At 45.5% G+C, this 24,632-nt stretch overlaps 1 protein-coding gene across 4 annotated transcripts in view; it reads right to left on the minus strand.

Moving 5' to 3' along the window:
- The window catches only part of LOC119169810 (arylsulfatase B), a 188,215-nt gene that overhangs the window by 69,577 nt on the left and 94,006 nt on the right, over positions 1 to 24,632 (minus strand). For 3 of the 4 annotated variants that reach the window (XM_075886649.1, XM_075886648.1, XM_075886650.1), the window contains 2 exons: positions 9,982 to 10,090; positions 2,874 to 3,033 (listed from right to left, as the gene is read on the minus strand). In XM_075886649.1, the coding sequence (XP_075742764.1) occupies positions 2,874 to 3,033; positions 9,982 to 10,090 (269 nt within the window). Of the gene's footprint in view, positions 1 to 2,873; positions 3,034 to 9,981; positions 10,091 to 10,847; positions 11,015 to 24,632 lie in introns of those variants that run through there. The other variant, XM_075886651.1, reaches the window with a different exon arrangement.

Raw genomic sequence — 24,632 nt, forward strand, 5'->3', positions numbered from 1 at the left:
TATTACTTCTTTGATTCCTTTTCAAACGTTACAATTCTCTTTTGCCGCCAAATATTACTTCTTTACTCCTTTTCAAACGCTAGAATTGTCTTTTGCTTGTTCCTCATTATATAGTTGGCAGCCACTTCAAGCGAGAGAAACTTTTCGAAGATAAATTAGTCCAAGAAATCTTTGCGCTCCTACACGAGGAATTAAATGCCGTAGAATTGGCCGATATAGACCTCGTACACATAACAAGCGAAGGATATGGGCTTCACTTCTGAAATTGTTCAATCTGCAGAAGCTTGTGGCTGCAAACAGTGATACAAAAGGGAATGAGCAATCATCGGTCTTTAGCCTTTAGTGCGAAACACTCATCATACCACAATTGTTGGCTGTCTTCGTGTACACAGTTTGCCAAAGATCAGTTTAGTATCGTTTCAGTTGGGCTTCTCATAATTTTTTTGTATAATAATTAAGAATACTTATTTCAGCCTAACTGCCACTTTATCATTTATTTCGCTACGTTTCCAGCTGTGTGACTTCGCTTCGCAAATGCACTGTCTTGTTTTAATGGGACCGAAATTTACAAAAAGGTGATTTCATAAAAATAGTCATGATTATTTTACCAGCCTACCTGTTTTCGTAGTCCTAAAAACTCGACATAATAGGAAACACAACTGGTAGGAGCCATAAATATCATTATATAAGTATTTATTATAGATTTTAAAAAAAACATCGCGATTCGAGTTTCTGAGGTCGTGTACTTTACTCAACTAAAGTCTTGTTTCTCGTGTTGCGACGAAAAAAGCCTTGTGCTGGGGGCGACAGCCGGTGATGCTTTCGCATTATGGCCAGCTCTGTATCAGGGCCCCTAATAACTTATACTATCACCCCCAATACGAGCACGAGCTTACAGAGTATAAACCAAGAGTACGTGCGCAGAACTGCAGTGATGAAATTCGCATCAGCTTTCGCTGGCACAGATTTCATCGCAGCCTTCTCTATATGTTCATCGCTTCATATGGTGACGCTATCAATCTATGCGGGGCGAGGTTTATTCTGCTTCCAACTTTGCATTGCGCCAACGCGTCGACAATGGAGTTAGCCGGTAGCAGCAAAAAAAGAAAGGCTTTGTGAATGTGAATAAGTAAAGCATGTTAGTTTCATGCTGTTGGCGCACGTGTTGCAGAGGATCTTTCTGGATGGGAGATTGGCGTAACTGACAGGCCTTTCAATGATAATCCTGATTCAGACTACCCCCAAGACTATAAATACTGCACGCTGTGTTGCGTTTGATGATTTGCGGGTAGTTGTTACGCCTCCTAACCCAACGCAACATGTTAAGTTATAGTGCTCAATCAATGAGTGAGTGACTGAATGAGTGAGTGAACCACTTTATTCAGGCCAGTGGGTTGTGGTCTGGACCCAGGCAGTGTATGAGGTGGTGGAGAAACATTGAAATCTTCCAGCCAGCCGAGTCATGTGCTGGTTGAACAGCCCATGTTTGATCGTGCTGATCTGAGCAGATCAGTGGAGCTTGTCAGCGTGCCCTGAGCTTTTCTGAGCATACTTCGTTTATATTCTTTATATGTGCACATTCCCAGACAGTGCATTATGGGGTGGCGTGTTTTTCGCTGCATAATTACCACGAGCCTTCTTGCTGGTTATACTACGGGCTAGATGCGATTTAGGTGCACTTGGTCAAGAAACATGTTGGTTCGAAGCCGCCTCGAGTTCACCGTGTGAGATCGGTTGAACCATGCCAATAACATTGACATGGAACTTATTTTGTACAAGAAATAACGAAAGTACTAGGAAAACAAAATATAATTTGAATGAAACCAATTTCTTTATTTTTACGGTCAGACCACCACGCAGCCTCTGCCTTTGCTAAGCAGTTCCCTGCATTGTGATGAGTGAAGTGCACTGGCGTGCTAAGCACATGCTATCACAACATGGATAAAAAAAGGAGACAAAATCTGCACGAGTATTCGCACAGCAGACGCTAAAGAAGAAGGAACATTAGTCGAAGAAGGCAACAAGCGCGCGAGCAAGAAACAGCGACGCGTGCACGGTGGTGCAAGGGAGAGTACGAAAAAAGCGGCGAAGAAAATTAGCCATGTTTCTTGATGGTCGTGTTTGGGACCTCTGCCTTGGTGACGAGATGAGCTTGGAGGGTCGTAGCACGTGTCGACAGGTTATGGCCGCGCATCTCTAACGTGCTGCTGCTGCGAGATGTCCTTCGCCCGTGGACATGCTGAGGCGTCAGACCTGCAGGCACGAGCCCGGGTGGAGGTGTCCGGCTGGGACGCACTTACGACGTAGGTGCCTCATCCTAGACCAGCTGCTTTAATAAAAAGGTGCACCGACTATAACCTCAGGTGCACGAATAATAATCGTGCACTGACTTTTACTCTGCAACCTGCCATCCCCAACGGGTCTGGCTGAGACACGCGTCGAGACTCGTGTCTCAGCTAAACTAAAGTTACGTGAAGACTTGTGTAACTTGGTTAGTTTTCTGTTATTTTGAGATTTCCTCAATGTCATGTGTGCTCGACTATAGTGTGTGCGTATTGAATGTTGTGTGCAAATGGGCTCACCATTTCGTGAATGTCTCTGGTGTCCCGGAAAACCGTTGTATAAAGGAACCTGCTCGTTGTAAAAACATTATAACAGCGTAACAGGCATCAAGCGCGGGACGGTTACTTTCAGTTACACTCCTAATTTTGTAAGAATTAGGTTGAACTAGGTGCTCCGATTAAGAAGTGGTAACCTAATAAACACAGGCTATAACAAATTCGTTGTTTTCTCTGGATCAAGGATAAGAACGTTGAGGTGAAGTCGCGCATTTTCTCAGGAATGTGTTGCGCTCGGAATCACTGCAGCCTTACCTGTGTGTATTGGGTGAAGTCCCGTCATTAAGGCAGCCCTCGATGGCGTACAGTACGGCATGGCGTAGTAGTTGTTGAGTATAACACCGTCTGCAGCCAAGGCATCTAGATTGGGTGTCGGAATCTGAGACGAACCGTGAAAGCTGACGTCGGCCCATCCCTGCAATGATGGGGTAAGAGTGAAAGAGATGGTGGGCTTCTGAGCTTTGAAAAGAGATGGCAGCGTAACCAGGCCTCATGCGCACCGCTTTCATCGATGCCATGAGGGAAAAAACGCTTCTGCAATGCACGTAACATTGGCCGTTGCTAAATATCCTAAAATCCCTACTGAGAATAATGTGGCCGTGTGCCCACTGTTTTAAAATATTTCATTTTGTCAATTGCCGAACCCCCACTGCAAATCCCAATGGTGCCAAACACCTATGCAGCTCCGAACATTGTAATCGCTGGGCAACTTAATTGCATACACTAATTGCACAATATATATGTTCTGATGCCAGCAGTGATTGGCACGGCTCTTCTACACAGCATTACATACCTTATGGAGGCTCCTGCCCCTACGCCTGATTCTTATATCATTTTTTTTTCTTTTTTGTGTACGCCGCTGTCTGATGCACTAGCGTGGCTCGGTATAACAACCCCTGCTTGCCACCTACAAGGCTAGAGTTTTAATTTCATGCAGGCAGAATATTACCTTCAATTAATTTTTGTATCTACCCTCCGCATGCTTCAAACCTGGTCGTACCCCAGTCTTCGTTCGCACAGCCAGTTTATTGAAAGCATTAATCCTACATGCCCAGATTGTGGCGCAGTATTCACGTTAGACCACATGCTCTGTTAGTGCCCTCATCACGCGATTCTCGGCACATAATTGAAGAGGAATGGAGCTCTGCGCTAAGGAGCTCAGAACTTGCTCATCAACTCTGGGCTGTCCAGAGGACCCATGACGCGGCGGTGAGGATTGGCCTACCCGTTCTGGCGTGGGAGCGGCCCGCTGCTCGCTGCTCTACCTTCTTGAGGTAGTGTTGCTCAGGACCTCAATAATGTTTTGTGTCTGTCAGTCTATCTATCTCAAACTTTTGTTTGTGGAAGACAGTATAATTTTTCACTTACAATGAATGACAACGCCGCTGATGCCGACACTGACGCTGACGCCGACTTTTCAGCACAATGAGCTTTTCCACGCTATCACGTTATCAACTGGGAACAACTTCCTGTAAACCACCTTACGGTACATTTGTCAAATAAATGAATAGAAATTCAAGCGAATATAACAGGGCGATAATTAAAAGGTGGTAGGCCAATAAAAAAACGCTTGTGAAATAAATATCGTATTTTATGAACAGCGTCAATCTTCCCTACCACGTGCTGCGCTAGAATCGCCTTTTTTCCTTCCGCTCTTTTGCCCCGCCGCGGTGGTCTCGTGGCTAAGGTACTCAGCTGCTGACCCACAGGTCGCGGGTTTGAATCCCGGCGGCGGCGGCTGCATTTACGATGGACACGGAAGTGTTGTAGGCCCATGTGCTCAGATTTGGGTGCACGTTAAAGAACCCTAGGTGGTCAAAATTTCTGGAGGCCTCCACTACGGCGTCTCTCATTACCATATGGTGTCTTGGGACGTTAAACTGCATTTATAAATCAAATCAATCAATCCTTCCGGTCTTAAACCACTTTCACCCTCTCCCAATAACTATGCTTTCTCTAACGGTCTTTCGCTACCGTAAGCTTTCTAACAAACTTTCGCTTCCTTTAGTTTTTCCATCACCTTCTTAGCTTTACATATGCTCTCCTTCTCTCAAGGCTTTACTCTTGCAGGTGGGCTAAAGAGACGCAACGATAATTTCCAGGAATTCAAGCAACCTCGCTGTTGGAATGCAAGCATTATTAGCCGTTCTAGAAAAAAGTTTGTGGATTCCACAAAAAAAGAGATCTTGGTTAATCACCTATGTTTAACTGTTTCTGTATAGTGTCAAGAAAGCGAAACACGTCAGTTACTAGAGATTCGGGTTATTCGTATATGTCAGCCGGCATGCGAAAGCTATTGTTAAGCCACGGCGACCTTCAAAAGTAACGATTAGCCTTTATATTTTGAATAAACAACCGGAAAAGTGTGAGCCATGCTTTTTATAAGCGATGGCCATTTTCGTGTGGTCGTGACAGTGAATGTGATGCTGGGCGAAGGGTGCCTGTTTTTCCTTGCGTTATAAACGATGATCGCGCCAATTCCAGAACGCACTCTATAGATGGTATTGCGCAGCTGGTTTGTCAAATCCAAACTAAATAGCACCAACGCACAGAGGGCGTCTCCCTACCGAGTCTTTTGGCAATGCTGCTCTGTGTTTCCATGCGCGTCGCGTCCTCTGCGCACGAAAATAAAAGGAAGCAGGCGGCAGCGCCTAAATAACTTAATACATGGCGGCACCTCCTTATAACCAAAAACTAGCCGAGGTGGGAGTTTTTCCCACATGAGCCCCAAAATCTCCTCTGCCTTGATTATTTACTGCCCGCTAGAGGAGTTAACTCGGCACATGTCGTAAAACGCCCCATGCCCAATGACAGAGTTTATGAACGACATTACCCTGTTAAACAAACCATGGAGTTTCACGTCAGGGGTTACAAACTCGCCAAGCGAATTTCGAAAACTCTTGATGGTCATGACGTGCGTGTGAGTGTTTGTGTGTATGTACGGGTGTAAGTTAACATGTCACTGTGAATATCCAGTGCCTTGTGTGCACGTGACCTTGTGGGGACTTGTCAACAGGCAACGAAATTATCAGCGCAGCGAAGATTTGCGACGACCGGTTGCTGTTCAGTGTGAAACTTTCAAGGCGCTTTTTACCGTTGAACCACGCAGGACATCGGTCCGATTTGCCAACGAAACGCCGCGTATACCTCACTTCAAATTGTCAAGTAACGAAAAATTGCGAAGAACAACTTAATGGTAGCAAAAGTAAGCTATGCGATCAATTTCACCGTCTAAAACATCGAAGCTGGCCGAAGTGCGATTCGCTAGACCACGGCAAGCTGGCCGGCGACCGGTGTGAGAGTTGCGCGGGCGAGGCGCTCGCTCTGACTGATGCTGATGGTCGCTTCTCAAAGTGTCACCGATATGTCAATGGCTGCAACATCTAAGTGGTATAAAAGGCTCACTACACCGTCGGTATCCAGCTGGCGGCGTAGCGTAGCGAGCTCGCGTGCACTGCAGAGAACTGTCTTTTTCGTTAAGTCTATCGCTCCATAGCTCAAACTGCGTAGATATAGCGGTCACCTATTTCTGGGCGTGTGAAAAATAACGACGAAAAAACTGCACAGCAGCAACCATTTTGTGATCGCCAGCTTTCAGTCATTGCATAGCCGTGCTGTACTTTTGAGCGAGGCCTAGCGATCGAATGAGGAACAGGCAGTGCCTCGGTTTTTTGCTGCAGTGCTTCTGAATGTGCGCCGTTCAAGTGTTTATTCACGGCCGCTCGGGCCTTGTGTACGATTCAGTGCATTTTGCGGATTCACTTCCCACACAGTACTGCCAATACAAATTGAGCCCATGCGACAGAACACCAGCTCCTCAGCTCCTAAATAAATATAGCTATAGCTAAAAATGAAATATTAGGCGGGTTTTAATATAAGGCACATATGGTGAAGATCTTCCTTCAGGACCCCTAAATTCATACTTAACCCACGAATATTCACTGCTCAATCATTCGTAAAAGAAGGGTCCCTCCAGAGCTACGTGGAAGATCAAAATACGTTGTCTTTGTACACCTGCCGATAGAAGTGCGCTTAGGCAGGGAGGGCGGCAAGCAGTGGGAAGTGTGAGTGTTGTAATGAAGCGAACGTTCTGCGCATGTTTTGTGTACGTCTGATCACTAATGTGTGCTTCGAAGGAAATTCAATACAAGGCACGCGCTTGCACAGTCCAGCTAAGGACGCAATTTTTTTTCTAGGTGGTTGTAAAAATATACTACCATACTGACCTGAAGAAGTTTCCCAAAGGATGTAAATGAAAACTTCTCTAAATACACCTAAAAACCCTGTCCTCTCCGGACGATGTTTATAAAACCCCCATCCGGACGTGCGACAAAGAACAAGTCGTTTACTCCCATCTGGGCTTATTTTTCATTGCAGTGAGTTCTAGATGTGGTTTTCTTCCGCCTTGAACTTATCACGCTGACGTTCTGAGCTGTATGGCCCATACGTTCGCAACCAACACATTTATTTGCTTTCTATTGCCAGCCTGAAGCTTCGAGAGCAATTTACTCGGCTGTACCTTGTAGTGTTACTAAAATTGATTCTCAAATTGCTGAAGACGAGGCTTATCCGGCATGACTTTATAAGCACCATGCACTGGCTTCAGACAATAAACACAAACATGCCTTACGCTTTGTCCCCACAGTGAGATTAAACAAAGCGACAGTTGACATCACTATTCACTTATTGCTGTAAGTACAATGCACACTAAAGAAAAATAACCTCAAATAAGCTAAAAAACTGGGCATACCACTCATGCTCTGGCGCACTTTCTTTCCTGGATTTTTTTACTACCTACAAAATCGAGGCAGAAATTTACTCTCATGCTGAATTTTTGAACGTAGCAAAGGTACTAACTATGTATCTCACTCAGGTTCTGAGCGACTACAAGTAGAAAATTTTCACTGCTTTTACAAGATATTCGAGGTGATTTTTAAGAGTTATTTCAGGTGGCAGAAAAATAAAAGTTGATGGGTGCATTCGCAGGAAGAGTCGCCAAATTTATTAAACATTGAATGACGGCAAAATTGATGACACATAGAATAATATACTAACACAAGCACACACAACAACTGCCGAATAAAACACCACCTGAACGGACTGCAGGCATTACCCGACTGTACGACAATTGGGCATATACCGGTACGGCATTTTGACCTGCCATGCAATGTGCCTCTAGGAGAGCTGCTTTTTTTTGGGGGGGGGGGGGGCATAGACGAACGATAACGGTTTAAGTGCAAGCGTAAACTTACGGTAGGCCGTAAGCCATCACGAGTGACACCAACCTTTTTTTTTAAAAAAACCTACCCCTTCTCACCTTTTTGATTATTCAATTAGCTTGCACACCGGCCTGTTGGCCTCACCCGTGTTAACACTGCTCGTCCACAAGTTCAAAAACTATACCTATTCGCACACAAACCACGGCAGCTCAATCGATTTCATTGAGTGGTGATGCATAAGCACATTAGCAGCACGTAGTCAGTGCACGGGCGTAGAAAAGCGGTGCCACGCCTGCAGAAGCTTCTTACCGACGGCGCACTAGGCCTTTTCAAGGAGCACGTGTCTATGCGATGAAAGACAGCTGGCAATCACAGAATGCATCTTCTGTGCAAATTTAATCCTCTTTTCAGACACAAATGAAAAATAGGTGTCCACTATCACGGCACCTTATGGAGCAATGTATGTACGTACTTCCAACGAAAGATGTGGACCACCATCTGAGTTTTCACTAAGCTCACCGTCGGCCCCTTTTTGGCTACGTCTACCTCATACCGGTGCTCACCTTCGCGCTATATATTTGACAATGTTTGGCGCATAGAGCGGACAATTCAGACTGCACTACACTCCAGCAGACCTTGTCTTCTGAGAAAAAAATCTATGGGACGTTTGTTTCACCTACCCCAGCAAGGAACTCACTTTGTGCGCTGGCCGACTCGGTGCCTACGACGTAGCGAAGCATTTTGCTTATCAGTTCGAAGTTGTATGATCACTCTCCAGGAAGGAACCATGGACCATGACGCCAGCTTGTTTTCGTTACCGCTGGGATGTCTTCGCGATTCGGCACGTATGCGAGGTATCCATGACGTCGAGGTTTGGAGGCTGTGTACGCACGGTCGCTCGATGATAAAGGAGCACGCGAGATCCATCATTTCAACCAAACACATACAGCGCGAGCTTCTAACGCCATCCGTCTCTAGAGCCACCGGAATGCAAAAGCCATTGATGTGCGAAAACTTAGAAAATAACTTTTCATTAGATTTTTTTTGAAGCAGGGGTCTCTTTTTGCGTTCACTGAATGCTTTTCTCGCTCGTCGTGCTTATTCAGTTCCAAGTTTCCTTCAAAGTGCGTTGACTCGATGTAAGCCATGAGGCGCGACAATGTCATACCATTCCTCGAAAAAAAAAGAACAAGAAACTTCTGAGGGGCTCGGATATCTTCACGATTACTCAGAGCGTCACTTGCGGAGGGGGGGGGGGTGCAAAAGCTGCCGAATGAGCTGCAGCTTGCAGTCACGTGGGAAAAAAAACATCCCTTCATGTAACAAACGCTTCCCTCCGGGTAAAACTGGATTTTGACATCCTTCTACTACGTGTCTCAGAGGTGGTGGGTGGTGCTAAAACTATGGCATTTACTGCCTTTCACTCCAAGATGACGTAGTAATTTTAAACGCTAGAGAGTTTTCAGAGGTCACGAGCTGCAAAAACCGTAAATTGAGATAGTTTTTGCTTACAGCGGGGGCCAGTAGCAAGCGTGAGTTCGAATCGAAGTGGGTGGTCACGTCTACATGGGTACTTCCATGTTTGCTTCTAACACCCTGCTACTTGCACTGAAGGTCACATCCACTTCGCTGGCCGAATTCGTTGGCTGGGGCAACTTGCTGTGAGAAGGCCAGTTATGGTCATGTGATCAACAATGGCAGCACCCGTGTGCCACTGCAGAAAATTGTCTATACGCGAACGCGCGTCGCGCTGGCAAACGTTAGATTAAGAGGACAAAGTTGCACATGAGAGACCAGTCGCCGAAAATTTCGTCTATATTTCAAAGTGTTCATGCTTAAAGTACTCATAGTAGCGAGACATACCGTATATGAGAGAATTTTCCACAGTTAACGTGAGCTGAGAACATATGCAACTGGAAAAATAGAAGTTCAAACGGAGGAAGCACAGCGGCTGCAGAACGAAGTAGTGTAAAAACGTTTCGATCATGAAATAATAGTAGAATATATATTTATACAAAAGAGATGACATGTTGTAATGAGAAATGTTACTAGTAAAGAATTCACATATATCGTAATGAAAAAAGAATCATTTTGAAATAGAAGAGATACTATTTGGCCATTATGAACGCAAGCAATCTTCTTACCACGTCATCAACCAAAAAGAACACTATGTGTGGTCTAGGTCTCTCGCAGTCTACCGTCGGCAAAGCGCTGAGGAGAAGCGCTAGGTAGCACACGTTGGCTGCTGCTATCCTGCAAGAGAAGCAAAGCTCTTTAATAACCACTTATGTCTGGATGGCATAAAAATTCTGCTAGCTACACTTTAAGAAAAACGCAGCCACCGGCTTAGAGGAAAATTTTCAATCGGCGAACATTATTTTCAGAAACACAAGCAGATAATTTATTTTTACTTGCTAAGCAGTGCACGGAGGCAAAGCGCAAAAAAATCGAAAAGGACACCACTGCACTTGCACCTAGTTTATTTAGCAACAAGTAAATATAAAACATACCTTGTCAACAAATTAAACGTGTCTTATCTCCCTGCACTTCTTCACAAGTAAACATGAACTATTATGAACCCACCCAACTCTCCACGTTATTAAACAGGTAGATAAACACATTACTAATTCTAGCGGACCAATATATACTGAAGTCAGATATATGGCACCATTGTTTTGTTTCTTTCACTTTTCTTGTAGGAGGTCCTCCCTTCTATTTGTGTATTCAAGTGTGAGTGAATAAAATATAGCTGACGCAAAGAAGAAAATTCTATATTGCAAAGCTTATCAAAAAGAGGGTGTCAAACCTCTTATCTAACACAATCAGGAGCTCTCTGGGATAAGCGAATTATGGCACGTAAAGTGCTGCTGATCAGTAAGGAGAGTTGTGAAATATAAATAAACTGAGGAATAGAGGCTTCTACTACGGAAGCTAGCCCAATCTTTCCGTAAGCTGACTCCATCTATTGAACGGGGCGACTGTACGAAGAACAAGAACGAAGACTACCAACCTTTCTTTCCTGGTACTTTTTGTGACCACGAGTATCATGATCAAAGCAAAAAGTGGCCATGCACTACGACTCACTGTCGGAATTGTTGAACCGTGTAAATTAACATTGGCTAAAGGGGCTGTGACGAGGCTAAGAGAAGTGGTGAGTTGTCAGCGGAAATTAGGTAGGCCACAATGCGAATATATTAGACGACAGGAAGCTGATATCACAGGTTGGATCCGTGAAGGAAGCAGTCTGTGCTATTTACAAGTCCTACATATGATTCATAGACAATAATAAAATACACACAGGCCGTAGCTGCCTCGGTATTAGTAAGTTCAACAGCTTTTGTCACCACAGTTGTTTCATTGTCGCGTACACCTGCTTCCGGGCATCGCTTACATGGTTTGCCACGAACTTCTGGTGAAGGCAGGATGCTAACGTCCCATTCCCTTTCCACTGTTTTATCTGATCATCAAAGCTGTTTTTGTGGGATGACTACGGAAACGTTCCGGACGAGCGCGGTTTTTCGTTTCCGGATGTACGGCCCACTCGCAACGTAAGTATATTTTTGTTCATTTATTTCCAAACAATCGGTTCATGACAAAAAATATCATATAGAAATAGATGGCAGCATACACCTACTGCGTTTCCTCATATTTATCTATATGCTCTACTGAACCGCTGTGTCTTGAAAAGATGCGGCAAAAAAATCATCGCCATATCCACAAAGCGAATGGTGTTAAAGGAGCTAAATCGGAGGTGCACGGGACGTTTCTTGGCGAGATCATTTCTGCAGGAAGGCTTCTTAACGAGCCGGTAGATGATGTGTACATCGAAGGCAGCGTTGTTGGGCACGTCCCGCGTTGGCACTTCACAATGTTGGCCACGTCAATCAGCACGCTAACCGCCTCTTCATGCCGTACTCGCCACTGCCTCAAGTCAAATGCCTAAGGCTGATAAACGACAGGCGTGGAGCTATCAGGCGTTCATCAATGGCGTTGAGAGCAGGCAGGTGAGGGGGATGGGGATGATATCGGTGCTTATGCGTAACACTCCCCACAGGAATTTGCCACGTGCTGCCGTTCTTACGAAGTGACGTGAAAGAATTGGACATAGTTGCGCGGATCCTGCTTGCCCTTCTGTCCTGGCTTAGTTTTTTTTTTCTCTCTTCCCTGCACGGAGGTGGCGTGCGTTTACCCAAGGCCACAACAAACACCACTGAAACTCTCTTTTCCTCTCTCGTTCACATTTCCTTTTTCCCCCACTATACATCCCCCATGTGACATTGATGAGGTGACCTCTTGAGAGAGACACAGTTACGATGCCACACTTTCTTTCGGACTTCGCTTTCTTTCAAAACCAGTTTGAGGAGTTGCGCTCGCGTGCCCTCGAAAACCGACGCTAGGGTGGCGGCGCGCTATCAAGTGAGAATTGTTGGAATCATCGGAGAGGCGAGCTTCAGTGGTGACCGTAGAGCTGTACAGACTGGCAATACTGGTGTAGACGCCAGAAGCTGCCTTGCGACCAACTACGAGCAAAAGGAGCTGGCTTCGAAAATAACAAATACAAAATGACATCAAGAATTTGAAGGTGTATGAGTTGTTTTTGAACACGCGGCGCCAAGTCCACCATGAAATCCGCAATGTCTATCTGTTGACTAATATAGCCGAAATGTTGGACGTGTATAAATTTCTCGTTGCAGTGTTGATTTTTCTATTATCCCTCCATTTGATGCATTCAGCCCATTTACTGATATGCCGAAATGCCGGCTTCAACTTTCACTTAAAGTAATCCAAGAAGTGCATCACCACGAGTGGGCGAAGCTCTTAGTAACGTACGGTTGCGTAATCATACGTTGCCCAAGCGTTGCCGTGTGTAATGTAAACGGACTAAAACAAAGAGACTTAAAGAGTCGCCGACGAGGCTAAGCCCTGAGGTGCATAATGTCGACGTTAGGTTACTGGCTAGCAATAAGGGTCTGAGTTTTTATGTGTTTTATATTGTTTTGTCACAACTGTTCTTGTTCGTCTACAGCAAACCTCTTTCTTTTTTGGCATACACACATGTTGTTCGCATACACACATATGTTTCGGCTATACTCCCACATTCCTTCCTCAAGTTTTGTTATTACCCGGTTACACTGTCTATATATCCCAAAAGAAGATTGGCCTCTGAAATGTAAGTCCAGCTCATCGCTTTCCAGTTGCAGTGCCACCTTCCTTAAAGTACGAAAGCTTGCTGACAAACGAATTAGACATGAAATGCATAAATCAACAATGCAACTGTACCTTTGTGCTAGAATAGCCCCCAAGGGAACGACACTCTCCATCACACCAGCCGCTACAAACCTACACGAACACGACCAAATAACATGGACAAATGTCCTCCTTGAGGCATATCTTCAGTTAACAGAAATCACTCTCGATCACAGTGATAAGTAGGTAAAGAAACTGGTCGCTATGACCGACACCATTCTCAGCCACAACACTTTATTGAACGAAGAAATCACCCGGTTAACAAAATTTAAACAGAATAAATACCAATCCACTATGAATTTGAAATTCACATTATGAAATTCACATTATGAAATTCACAAACTCAAAAGAGACCATGTGCTCAACTCCGCGTTTCCTGAGATAGTTCCTTATCACTACAACACCACCACCTAGGAAACAACTAACGGTACAAACGAGCACCCATCTATGAACACACCCTGTGACACTGTGATTGTAAACCTATCGGACACGAGTTTGTCACCCGAGGAAGAAAAACTGCCATCTAAAGGATTAAGCTTCTGCCCGACCACAAAATTTTTCGATGAATTTCACTTGCTCTGAGACCTCGACAACTTCGCTAGAAGCTTAAGGTTGCGCTAATATTTCTTGTACAGGCCTCCTAACCACGAAACAATTCACCGTCGTAAAAAATGATTGGACACCGAACAGTAATCGAGTCAAATGCCTGGACTTTTATATGACCGCACTGCAGAAAGATATAGTACACGAATACCACAGCCAGAAACAAAAATGAGAAAACTTAACAAAATCTGAAAAAATGAGTATGAGAAATCTCGCATCTAGGACAAACATAACAACAAATCTACTTACAAGAAGCATACCGCCAACTAGACAACTCAAAATTTTACGAACGCCTCCCACGTGACCCGACAGATGAATACAAACGTATCGTATCAACAGAACTAAAGAAACTGTTAGATGCAGAAAAGATAACCAACACTCACCACAAACTAATGCGAGCAGCATACCCTCGTCCAGGTCACTTCTACATCCTCCTGAAAATTCATAAACCCGGTAACCCAGGTCGACCAATCATATCAGGCATCGGTACAATAACTGAACCCATATTGGGGTACGTAGACAAACTAATAAGCCACATTCCATGCACCCTCGCATCGTACATAAAAGACACCACACATTTTCTTCGTGACATTGCAGGTCTGTGAATGCGAAAAAACTCGTACTTGGTTACTCTTCATGTCTCTTCATTGTATACAAATATTCCTCATGATGACGGCATAGCTGCATTACAAAACATGTACAGAAACCATAGACAATCTAGCACCCAAGATTTCTCTGCCATCGCAACTTTGACGTGAATGGTCCTGAAATAGGTTCATTTGAATTTCACCAAGAGTATTTTTGACAAATCAGCGGGACCGCTTAGGGCACCAAAATGGCACCCAGTTATGTCAACATATTTATGGGAAAGCTAGAATCTGACTTTTTTGCAAAAAGTTCATTGAAACCACTGTTATACAGAAGATGCACACACGACATCTTTCTTATTTCGATCCACAGCGAGGATGAGCTTCTCAGCTTTATCGACACTTACAACGCTGTATATCCGAACAAACACTTCCCACACACCTGCTCGCAAGCAACCGTAAATTTTCTTGATGTTACCATAACGATAGAAGAAGACAAGCTTTCTACAACCCTATATCGCAAACCAACGGATCGGCAATACCTCTATTACCAAAGCGATCACCCGCGCCCCTGTAAAAACAGTGTTCCATACAGCCAGGCTCACCGGTTTAAGCAGATCTGCTCAAGAGACGCTGATTTTGACACAAGCTCACAGAGGATAAAACTTGTACTCGATAAACAAAAATACCCTCACATGTAATTGATGACGCCGTTCAAAAAGCGAGAAAACTGAAGCGTGGTGACTTACTTAAGAAGCGACCAACGCAAGAAGACCCGCAACGAACAAACCTCTACTTAACTTACAGCACAAACTTCCCCAATGTTAACAAAATCCTTAAACGACATTACAACATTCTAAAACAAAGTGAACGTCTGAAACGCGCATTCCCATCAGCTACTGGCGCCGTCTACCTACGACCACGCAACCTCAAAGACACACTTGCCCACTTTCAAATCAAATAGTTCATGTCGACCTTGTGTAAAGTCACGATGTCTTGTATGTAAATCGATGCGAGAAACGCACAAAGCAACCAGCACACAATCCAAGTTTTCTATTATTATACGAGGAAACCTGACATCCGATTCCTCTAATGTGGCATACCTACTCGAATGCAACGTGTGCAGTATGCAGTACATCGGACAAACAAAAACACCATTTAGGATTCGTTTCAATACTCACAGAGCCCATGCGAAATCAGCCCCAATTCTACCTCTATCAAAACACCTCAATCTTCTTGACCAAGCATTCGACAAATTATCAGTGAGACTCTTAGAGACGGGATTTAAATCAAACCGAAAACATGAACAACGAGAGTCATACCTTATCAACCGATTTAACACCATCGATAGAGGAATAAATGAGAATCCAGGTACACTTACAGCAATTAAAGCATTAGAAAACAATAACGGCAACATTGAAAATAGTAACTCAGTTCATGGCACTGCAGCTGCGAAGGGCACTGGACAATTCAAAATATTTCAAAGTGTAACTACTCTTCCTAAGTACAACTGTCGTCTGTTTCTGCTTTTACCTAACTATCTAATCAATTCTGACGAGCATGACATGACCAACAGCAACCCTGTGCACAATTGGGAGGTCCCTACTGCACGTGTGATCCAGAAGCGGGCAAGAAGTGGCATTGCACCCGCTTGCCAGCCTCTGCGGCCATATGCGGCGCCGCTCTTTCAACGACGAGATGTCGACAAGGCGCTGAGTAGTTAAGGGCTTAAACTTCTTAAAAAGCTCTTTTCCCCCACACCGAACCACCAGAGCCATGCGGCGCGGTCTGGTCGGGAACAATACGTTAGTGAAAAGAAGGATACACAGACCGCAGACATCCTAAAGGTGAAAAGAATAAAAGGAAGAGAGAGAAGGGGAAGGGGAAAGAAGAGTGAAAGGGGGCGCCTTGGGAGGTCGTCTTAAATTCTCATTGCTTTTTTTTTCTTTTTTCCTATCTCTCTCTCTCTCTGATTTAAGATTGTATAAAGGTGAGCACCAACAAACTGTACCCTAAATACCGATGAAGGCCATACTCTGGCTGAAAGGTCAAAATGAACCACGTTGTGACTGCTCGCGGAGCATCTACTTGACTACTATATATATATATATATATATATATATATATATATTAAGGGAAAGAAGTGTATACCTAAGGGCTCGTTTTTCCGTGTTTGGACCACAATAATAATGAGATCTAACACAAAATAATGCATTATTGTCTGTTAGATCTCAATAATATATATATATATATATATATATATATACATATATATATATATATATATATATATATATATATATATATATATATATATATATATATATATATATATATATAGTGTCGAACACGAACCACACCTGCGCTGTGCGAGAGGTTTTGGGACTGTAGTACATCATTTTGTTAAAACTAAGCTCGCAACGCTGACATTACAGGCTATTTTTAAACTTATATATACGGCTTTCAGATGGGACAAAGCAGTGCTTTATGTACTGCTCAATGGAAATGCATTTATGCTCTTCTATAGTAGTGTACCTACTACATTAAATCGTTACCCACTTTTTTCTAAACACGTGGTCGTTAACGATAAGGCTTGTATATTGAATGACACATGCAGAAATGCCGACGGGCTCCACTGCTTGTCAGCTGGTCGATGACTGACGCTGTGTTCGTCACTATCATTACTAGTGTGTATCGTAAATTCGGACTTTTCGTTGCTCGGCCACAAGTTCTGTTCAATAAACAGTTCCATCTTCAACCTACATTCGGCGCCCTTCGTGGACGTCATGACCTCGTGATATCTGGTGAAGGTCCTTTCCGGACCATGTACCGAACGTCTCTTCAAGACGTGAGCCAAGTCCCAACCGTGACGAAGACGCCGACCCCATCATTGACAGCCGAGCCAGCCGCCGACTGAAAGGAATGCCCCCACACTTCGAATCCTAATGGACCAGACAAAAGGTCACCTCACCAAGCTTTCATGGATCATCTAGTGAACACCTGGAAATCTGGATGGGAATCTACGACCGAGCGAGCACCCTCAGGCACTGCGACACTGAAGAGAAGCTGCGTCGTGTCTACTTCTACCTAGATGACGTGGCAAGGACCTGGTTTGAGAATTGGGATCGGGACTTCACATCTTGGATATCTTTCGTGGCTTATTCCTCGACATGTTCAATAGCATCGCCCGCGAAAAAGTGCCGCTTGCCTTCTGGAGACACAGATACATGTTCTAAGTGAGAAGCTTACGATCTTCTTTAAGATATGGCACATCTGTTTTGTCACACTGACCCCGAAACACCCGAGGAGAAGAACATTTCTTTCCTCATACGAGGGGCTCAAACAGGAGCTCTTCGCGGGATTAATAAAAAACCCTCTGAAGACTGTTCCGGAAATTCTATCGGAAGCAACTACAATCAGAAAGATGCTGAAATTGCCCCGCCGCGGTGGTCTAGTGGCTAAGGTACTCGGCTGCTGACCCGCAGGGCGCGGGTTCAAATCCCGGCTGTGGCAGCTGCATTTCCGATGGAGGCGGAAATGTTGTAGGCCCGTGTGCTCAGATTTGGGTGCCCGTTAAAGAACCCCAGGTGGTCTAAATTTCCGGAGCCCTCCACTACGGCGTCTCTCATAATCATATAGTGGTTTTGGGACGTTAAACCCCACATATCAATCAATCAATCAAAGATGCTGGAATTGCGCATGCGCCAGTGCAATTGCTCGTGGACACCATGCTAAAGAGAAATTCAATTGCTATACTCAGACAACATGCGCGAGACTATAACAGCCTTGGTGTATGAAGAACTTCGCCGAAATATGCCTTCGTGTCAGCCTCAAGTCACCTGAATAGCCGACATTGCTCGAGAAGAAATACAACAGTCGCTGGAAACCCCTGAACCGCAACTGCCTCAGTCGCAAGCTATGAGCTACGCTACTGCAGCCCGACGCTACGCTCCCCCGTTAAGTCCATGTCAAGTGACCCTGTCGTCGCAGTTCCTCCGCCAGCCAACGACGCCGTCGATGCACACCGTCCACCCACCGGCCAGCTTAGCACTCCGAGAAACAACAGACGTGTGGCGTGCCGTTACCACTGACCTCTCCGCTACCAAGAAGCTGGCCCCACCTACCGCCGCTGCCAATACCACCAGATGGGACTGCGTTGTTTTGCAATAGACGCGGTGCGTTCACAGCATGGTGAAGACCCCGCGACAACACCAATAGATATGCCAAATTTCTAGACATTTCCAGCAATTGAAAAAGCAGTTTTTTCACGTTTTTTCTGAAATTGTGGGAAAATTTGAAAATTCTAAATTTTATAGAGCACGAGACAATAGTTTATGGCCATATGGTAATAATTTATTGTCAAGTGTCAAAAGCGATAACTTTCGTTATTTAAATAACAGAAATGAAATTCTTTCTCTATTTTCACAATCGAACGGATCGGAGGCATCCAGAAGCATCACCACAAACTCATTCGAATCTTTTTGAATGGATGCTGCTCTCAAAAAAAGATATTACGACAGTTACAATAAAAAACCCGGAAATGTCTATATCGAAAAACATTGATTGCGATGGTAAAAACATTAAGTTCCAATTCATATTGAGAGTTAGTATCTCTGGTTTCATCTGTAGCTTTCTTCATCATGTTATGGTGTTACATTAGGAAAAGCGTAGCTCCTGTTGCAGTGCTTACAGACAGCGAGTCTCCCTTTTATGTCACTGGTCTATTCGACCATGAAGTGCCTTCACACGTCGTGAATGAGCCCGAATATTGGAGAATCTGCTTCCAACGCCTTTATAAGCAGACTTCGGCACACCTTGAAATGGCTAAGAGACAGTCATCATTCCACCTCACTCCAGCGTCAGCGTTTCTGTCGGCAATCATGAATCAACAGACATGCCAGGCGTCTTTGATGGCGACCAGCACCTGTTAATCAACCGCGAAATTCCCGTCGCCAGAGAAATAGGTGCTTGAGAAGAGAAGGTGCTTTGAGAAGAGAAGGCAAGATTGATGCTCACGAACTTCAGCAACGAGTAGAAGCACGTGAGCAAAAGCACGAAAATTGCCCACATCGAAGAGCTGGAAGTTAACAACCCTTTTGCCCTCACAGATTCGAGTCTATTCCGATTACTTAAACCCTTCAACCAGCTTTGCACATTAATCCAAGCTTTCTGACACATAAACAAGAACGTCACAGAGAGATAGAGAAAGACAACATTTATTAAAAGAAAAAAAGTGGTTCATCGCTGGTGGGGCCCTTCTTCTACGGCTTCACTGGCTATAGCGGCTCGGCAGGCCTCATCCAGGGGGTCGACAGTTGGCTTCGCAGGGTCCGTTCAGCGAGCTGCGCCTCGGACGACCAGGTATGTATTGGGTTCGTATGTCCTATGTCGATTGTAACAGGTTCCTTTCGACAGCTGTACGTCGACAACTGTATGTGTTAGTGTAGGAGTATCCCCGCACCACAATCATGCGTTGGAATATCTTGCTGGGTACATCATGTGAAACTTATGCAGATTTGGAAATGCAGTAGTCTGCAGGTGGCGCCAGTCCCCAGCTTGATGTCTATCGAGGTTCTTGTGAGAAGGTGTCCTGATGCGGCGATCTAATCTTTGTTTCTTGAAGATTCCACGCTGTGTCACTCTTTCATCTGTAACCTCTTCAGCAGCAGGTAGTAGTGGGGCTCGGCCACTGAGTACTCGAGCTTGGCAATGAACAAGCTCCTTTCTGTCCAGGCCCGTATGGGCCAAACACCACATTAACCCCCGAGAAAAGAGAAAAAGAGGAGTTGGCTTCCTAACAGCTTGATGGCCTTTGCTGGTAATATGCCCTTGAGGTACATGCGACAAGTTGTCTGAGAGTCTGAGACAATGTAAGATGAGATACTCTGTTGGTCTGCCATTCGAATGGTGAGAGTGATGGCAGTTGCCTCGGCTGACGCGGAGGATGGGGTACGCAGGGAGATAGAGTTCACAGGTTTACCCCGGTTGACTACAGCGAGAGCGAAAGTGAGATATTGCCCTTGCTGCTTAGGGTAGGAACTGACGTCTATATCGTAAACGTCAGGGCAGTTATTCAGACGCTACAGCCTTCGTACTCGAGCTTTTCGGCGTCTACATGGTGGTACGGATGCACATTTCAAGGAATGGGCTGCGTCAGGATGCGCTGTCGTAGATTTTGTGAGAGTAGGTTGGTGGCTTCAGAATAATATTGCGGTGAGATAGGAAATTCAAGTCTTTCTAAAACAAATTTACCCTGTGTTGTGCCGCAGAGTCGTTCTCGCTGGCAGATAAGTGTGGGAGCTGCCAGCTCCTCGAAGGTATCATGCACCCCCAGTTCTAGCAGGTGTTGTGTGCTACGATGCTAGTATGTAGTCCAAGGGCTGCTTTAGTCACAAGTCGCATTATTATGTCAGCTTGCTACCACTCTCTTTTTCAGGTGGTCTGGTAAGGGAAGACATAGAGAAGCGCACTCAGAACCAGTGCTTGCACAAGCCTCAGTGTGACGTGTTCAATCATGCTGTTATTTCCTCTTAAGATTGTTCGAGTGAGTCCCGTCAGGTTCTTTGCTTTATACTTCAGGGTATCCAAAGCTACCTTGACACTCGTTATTTCCGGAATTTGCATGCCGAGTATTAGAATGGTGCCAACTCTTCTGTGTGGCGATCCTCCCAAAAAATTGTTAGCTCAGATGCTCAGCAAGACCGCGACTTATTTGGGCGTACCTGAATGTATTCTGACTTTGCTGATGCGCACTTCATCCCGGCGTTTTATATGTAGTCTTCCACTATACTGAAGCCAGTTTGCAGGATATCCTGACACTATCCGTAGGAACCTTGGGTGGTCCAAAGGGTTATATCGTCTGAATACATCGCAAAGCCAGGGCGGGGTTCATTAGTAAGCATTATGGCCAGCTTGCGTAACCCGACATTAAAAAGAAAGGGAGACAATTATAATACAGAGCCTTGCGGTGTGCCTCGATTGGTTATACTGAAGGAGTTTGAGGGAACTCAAGGTGATTGTTGTGGTGCGATTGCACAGAAAAGTTTGAACGTAATGATAAATACGTTGGCCACATCCAATATCGCAATATCTCCAATCCTTGCAATATAGTTCCATGGGAGATGGTTTCAAACGCTTTGTGTACATATAATGCCAAGACTATGTTATCAAGACTGCCTGAGGGTGGTATAAGTACTTGCTATTTGAGTATAAGAAAGATGTCTTGTGCCCAGACCCCTTTGCGGAAGCCGAACTTCATATTTGGCATGAGCTGCTGTCCCTCAACATGCATTTCAAGTCTCTGCAGTACAACCTTTTCGAACAGCTTCCCCAGACACGAAGTCAATGAAATAGAACGAAGGTTATTGATTGTTTTCCGTTTGCCTGGTTTTGGTATAAGAACTATAGTAGCCTTTTTCTGTAGTTCAGGTAGTTTTCCTTCATTGGTTCAGGTAGTTCACCGTTCAGGCAGGCCTTAGTGCGGGTTTATGACAATTTTATAATTATTTTTAGGCAGTGGAGGGAGTTCCTGTACCCGATGTCCCATCTTCTTACTGTTCAGCATTTGTTTCTGCTGGGCCTGAAGTGCGGCACGGTTGCGGCGTTCCTGGGCTTGTTTTTTGCGTTGCCGAAGCGTTTGGCTGAGCTGCCAGTCTGATTCATCGGCGTCGGCAGGAACAGGTAAATTACCACTCACCGACTCAAGATCATTGGCGTTGGTCAGTTCCATTGGTGTGTTAGGGCTGATGTCTGCACAGGTGTCAGTTGTTTCAGTCACCGCGTCTCCATTCACGTTTCCATCCATGGCTTGGCCCAGCTGGAGACGCTCCAAGCTGTAGCGTCTCTCCGCCTGGCCGGCTGTCGCTGAACAAGGAGAGATGAATGGATGAAAAACTTTTATTGTGGTCCTGAGGGATTCCACCCCCGTTTTATAGGGGTAGGATCGCGGGCCGCTCTTACGTTGGGACGGGGAGGCCCAGCCTCACCGCCGTATCATGAGTCTTTTGCACAGCCTTGAGTTGTTGTATGAGAAACGGACTCGTGAGCAATAAATGAAAGGAGTTCTCAGAAAATTCTTCGTTTTTTATTTCTGAAGAGGGGTACCTTCAGATCATGTGGTTAAAAGCACTGCGATTCTGGCAGTCCGGACAAAGTTCTGAAATATCGGAGTAATGGCTATAGGTTACAAGGCTAGGAACAAGGAGAGAGATAGAAAAAAACATTACTATGGCTATATACAGGGAGTATGTGGGTGGTGGCCCGGTGCGAGCCACCCCTCCCAAACACTAGGTGGCCTCCTGATCAGAGAAGCCCATTGGCGTCCCAAACAACTTAAGCTCGGTAGGCCAGGGTCTTCTGGCTCCCAAGGTCGGAGCAGCCGAGCAGGGCCGCCTCCCAGTTCTTCCAGGTGGGGCTCGGTTGTGGGGTTAGGTGAGGGGTTGACTGGCATGCCGGCACCATGTTGAATATATAAGAAGACTTCTCCGCACAGTGCGGGCATTTTGATGTGCAGGCAAGATGGAGATGTTTAAAAACTGCTCTGCAAAGTAGTGTTTTAGTGTAAAGGCGGAGGAGTAAACGCTCCTCCGCCTTTGTAAGACCTTACACGGTTTAGGATAAATTGAATGTCAGAATCGGTAGAATTCAGTGATTTCTCAAAATGTTAAGGCTGGATTGGGTTCGATATCTATTTCGGAAGGGTCTGAAGGCGTTACCCGGACAGTGAGCGCGCGGGCGGTGGCGTTAGCCATTTCATTGCCTTCGAGGCCCATGTGAGCTGGAGCCCACATGATCTTTCGGGACGTTGGGGCCCTAACGTAATTGCTGTTTTGTAAGATGTGGTACGCAAGGTGTGGGACATACCCACGTTGAATATTTTGGCAGGCCCCTCTAGAGTCTGTGATGATGACGCACGAGTCCTGGTTTGCTGCAGATCGCGCGATGGCGACTTCTTTCACATGTGTTATGTCCTGTGCTTTGAATGTGAGGCCATTTACCGCGACGATTTGGTGGACAACTGCAGCCGTGTACTAAAACTATGGTGAGGTCCGGAGGCGTCCACGTAAAACATGCCATGTTTGTTCCCATAGTGGCAAGCTAGTGGCTCTGCCCGCGCAAGGCGCCTTTCACTGGTCGTCACGGGTTATGTTGGCCGGAAGAGGGTGCACATGCAGGGCGTATCTCCAGACTTCTGGAATGCGGACGCATTCCTCCGTCTCTGTTGGACGGTGGATGTGTAGTCGGGCTTATAGGTGGCGACCCGATGGAGTCTTTGAAAGTCTCGTGTATTGATTGGTCAAGTGTGCCTCCCGGAGCTTTGCAATAGTGTCTACTATGAAGGATTCAAGAAAAATTGCTTAAGTGAAAGCTCCCGCAATGCCTTGCCAGCAGAAGTGAAGCCACCTTTTGCCACTGCCAAGTTGGCGAAATAGTCCCTTTATTGATAGTGCCCACACAAAGATAAGTGGCTTTGACATGGTAGGTAAAAGCTACGTTAGTTCCTCATTAAAAGAGAGTTGTTCCTGACATAATAATACACAAATACGAATATGAATGATTGAATCTTCAAAGAACTTTGCTTCCAGTTGGAGGCTCACCAAGGAAAACTAGTAACTGTAAGACGCACTTGGAGCACTATGTGTCCCGAAAAAGTTCCCACAATAAACTCGTTGGGCGTGCGAGGGAAATGCTCCGTCGTTTTGTTGTGCTCCTTTCGACATTCCAGTCTTCAATGCGGCTAGCGTAGCGTTCCGGCGGCGTTGCGGCCGGGTGTCTACTCGTGACTTTGCCGGCCAGCTATTTTGAGGACTGATCCGATCCCATCGTCGTCGGCCTCTGCCGTGACTAGCGCGAATGGCGTCAAGGCCTGCAGCGCTCCCCCTCAAGGTGCACTGCTTCAACTTCAGCGTCCCGGAGGGGACGGCGTCTGACGCCGAGATGATCGATGGCCTCGAAGAAGTCATGAGCACTGAAGGGGTGCTGTTCCTGCAACACATCGGAGCTTCGAAGTTCCTAGTTGCGGCCCGGTCCGCTGCACAAGCAACCAAGTTGATGATAAAGCGAGGTTTCAAGTTACAAGGTCACTAGGTACAAGTTGAAGCAGTCGGGCCGCCAAGCGTACAAGTCAGTGTGTTCCGCCTCCCACCGTACGTGTGAAATGACGCAGTTATTTCAGCCCTTCAGTTATATGGAAAAGTGAAGGGTATCACAATTGTTACCTTGCAAAGGCATCAATCGACGTACTCTGGTACCCGCATCGTCCGAATCGAGATGGCCAAGCCCGCCCCTAACTTTCTGTTTATTCAAGGTCACCGCCTAGTGCTCGAGTATCGCGGGATGCGCACAGTGTGTGCACGCTG

This window comes from Rhipicephalus microplus, chromosome 2 (assembly GCF_043290135.1).
Source record: "Rhipicephalus microplus isolate Deutch F79 chromosome 2, USDA_Rmic, whole genome shotgun sequence".
NCBI lineage: Eukaryota > Metazoa > Arthropoda > Arachnida > Ixodida > Ixodidae > Rhipicephalus > Rhipicephalus microplus.